Raw genomic sequence first — 2,182 nt, forward strand, 5'->3', positions numbered from 1 at the left:
CAACATGTGCATGAACAAATGACAAATCTATTTAGTTATCTCAAGAAACGGATACAACTATTAATTTATCCCATCATTTTCACGATTGTCTTTCTTGCATTATTAAATTCCCTTTTAATTAGTCTACATGTTTATATGAATAATCCGTTTTATCCTCTTCAAATTTAAAAGCCGCTAATCAAAATGGGTTTCATTTAAATAATCATGTGTTTCATTCTAAAAACGAACTTTGAAATTAATTGTATTTTCACGAAACCACTTGACTGTCGGTATCAATAAAATAGTCATGTGTTTTATTCTAAAAAATTCTTATTTTACATGGTCGAAGGAATATTTTTTTCACGTAAAGAAACTGCCTAACTTAAGATGGAGACATCCCCACAATGAGCGTGGGGTCTTCCAGTCCCAATTTTAAATGGTTCATATACTAATCGACATCGAATGTATGGTCATCTCCTTCTATCAAGTGTGCATCATAATTGTAACATTTTTGGACTTTATGTCCCATAAAAACCATACACAAAAAACCAAAATCTATTTCATCATGAATTATTAAAGTATTATCAAAATCATGTTTTTTAGACCGTGGTTTCGTGGACTTTGTGTCTAATCTAATCATTTAGATATATTTTAATATATTTGGTCTTTAAAGTTATTCAAGTTTTTAACAAGTTCTTTTTTTTTTTTTATTCATGGAAATATCCATTTCTTTCTTTACTAATATTAGAATGTTAGTTTATGATCAAAAGTCACATAGTTTTTTTACAATGCGTTTTCGATATTTTTATTAACAATTTAATATAACCACTAACTATTAACGAGTTCTTTTCCTTTTCTTTAAGCGACAAAGTACCAAAATGATACGATTGAAGCGAATATAATTAAACTATGAAGATGGATATTATATTAATTTATACTTTATCCATTTAGTTTGTTTGCATACATTCCTAGCAAAAAGGTAAAAAAAAAAAAAAAAAAAAATGGCCGAGTCAAACGGGTGAGTCGACTACGAGTGAAGCTCTGCAAATAGGACAGCTGGAATGAATGGTGAGCCATTTGTCTACACACTCGCAGTGATAAGTATGGCAGCAATTCGGCAACACCTTCACTTTCTCCCCTTCTTCAAATTCTCCGATGCAAATACAACACTCCGACTCACCGGAAGACGCCGACGACGTTGAAGGCCGATGGTGCAGAGTGATCGGTAGACTATCGATCACAGCGGAATCCAGGCCTTGAGGCCGTGAACAGGGCCGGACGTGGGGAGACAAGGTGGTGGTGTCAGAGACGGCGGCGGAAGAGGAGGAGGACCGACAGATCCAGCGGGCGTATAGGAAGAGAAGTGTTATCAAGAAGATGACGGAGAAGAGTACGATGATGAAGAAGAGTGTCCGGCCTCTAATTTGGAAGTTCTTATCGTCGAGCTCGTCGTAACGCCAGTGGAATGACTGAGAGTCTTGAGTAGCCATTTTGATTTAGTGGTCGGAGGTTATGGGCGTCGGTGGTACGGCGGAGCGGCATGGATTGGGAGTCGAGAGACGGGGAGAGAGGGGGGAAGTAAGTAGTAAGTGGTGGGGAGGGAATGGTTGGTTTAAATAATGTAGAAAAAGTGATAAAGGAAAGAGAAATGACAAGTTGCTTGAAATAAAGGGAGTGTAGGTGTAAATAACGGTAGTAGCGTAAATGTCGCGGTTTAGGAAAGCACACATGTGATCTCGAAAGTCACTCACATGTTTCTACCTTCGTCATTATCATCTAAAGAGTACCCCTCTTTAGTTTCTCAGATTTTTTTTTTAATAAATAGAAAAAAAAACATCTTTAATTTATACAGGAAAATAAGTGATAAAATAAATAAATGGTTTTTTGAAAAAAAAAAGGAGACATTTTTTATAAATATCTTGGATATAGTACACACTTTTGGACATATTCTCAAATTTCCATTTGTAAATCCACAAAGAAAACTAAAGTTATATAAACTATTATGTATGATTAATAAAGGTATAGAATTTAAACAATAGAGTTATTAGGGTAGGCTTTTGTGAGACTCTTATTCTTTTCTATTAGATAAGGTAAATATTCGATATTATGAATGAAAAAGAAAGATATTAAAGTTGAACTTTTATAAGAGTTTTAGAACAATCCTTACAATCTCAATTGAACTAGGTAAAAGGTGGTAGATGTC

The 2,182-nt window shown here is 34.6% G+C and overlaps 1 protein-coding gene across 1 annotated transcript; it reads right to left on the reverse strand.

Annotated features, from left to right (window-relative positions):
- Nucleotides 1–878: 878 nt before the first annotated feature.
- Nucleotides 879–1,591, reverse strand: LOC145157104 (RING-H2 finger protein ATL66-like). Its single transcript, XM_079076234.1, has one exon. The coding sequence runs from the start codon at nucleotides 1,467–1,469 to the stop codon at nucleotides 990–992; it is 480 nt and encodes a 159-aa protein (XP_078932360.1). The 5' UTR covers nucleotides 1,470–1,591; the 3' UTR covers nucleotides 879–989.
- Nucleotides 1,592–2,182: the final 591 nt, after the last annotated feature.

Source organism: Lactuca virosa, chromosome 2 (assembly GCF_052849685.1).
Source record: "Lactuca virosa cultivar CGN04683 chromosome 2, Lactuca_virosa_CGN04683_v6, whole genome shotgun sequence".
NCBI lineage: Eukaryota > Viridiplantae > Streptophyta > Magnoliopsida > Asterales > Asteraceae > Lactuca > Lactuca virosa.

Coding starts and splice junctions, on each gene's coding strand:
- LOC145157104 (XM_079076234.1), bottom strand. CDS start 1,469: ATGGCTACTCAAGACTCTCAGTCATTCCACTGGCGTTACGACGAGCTC.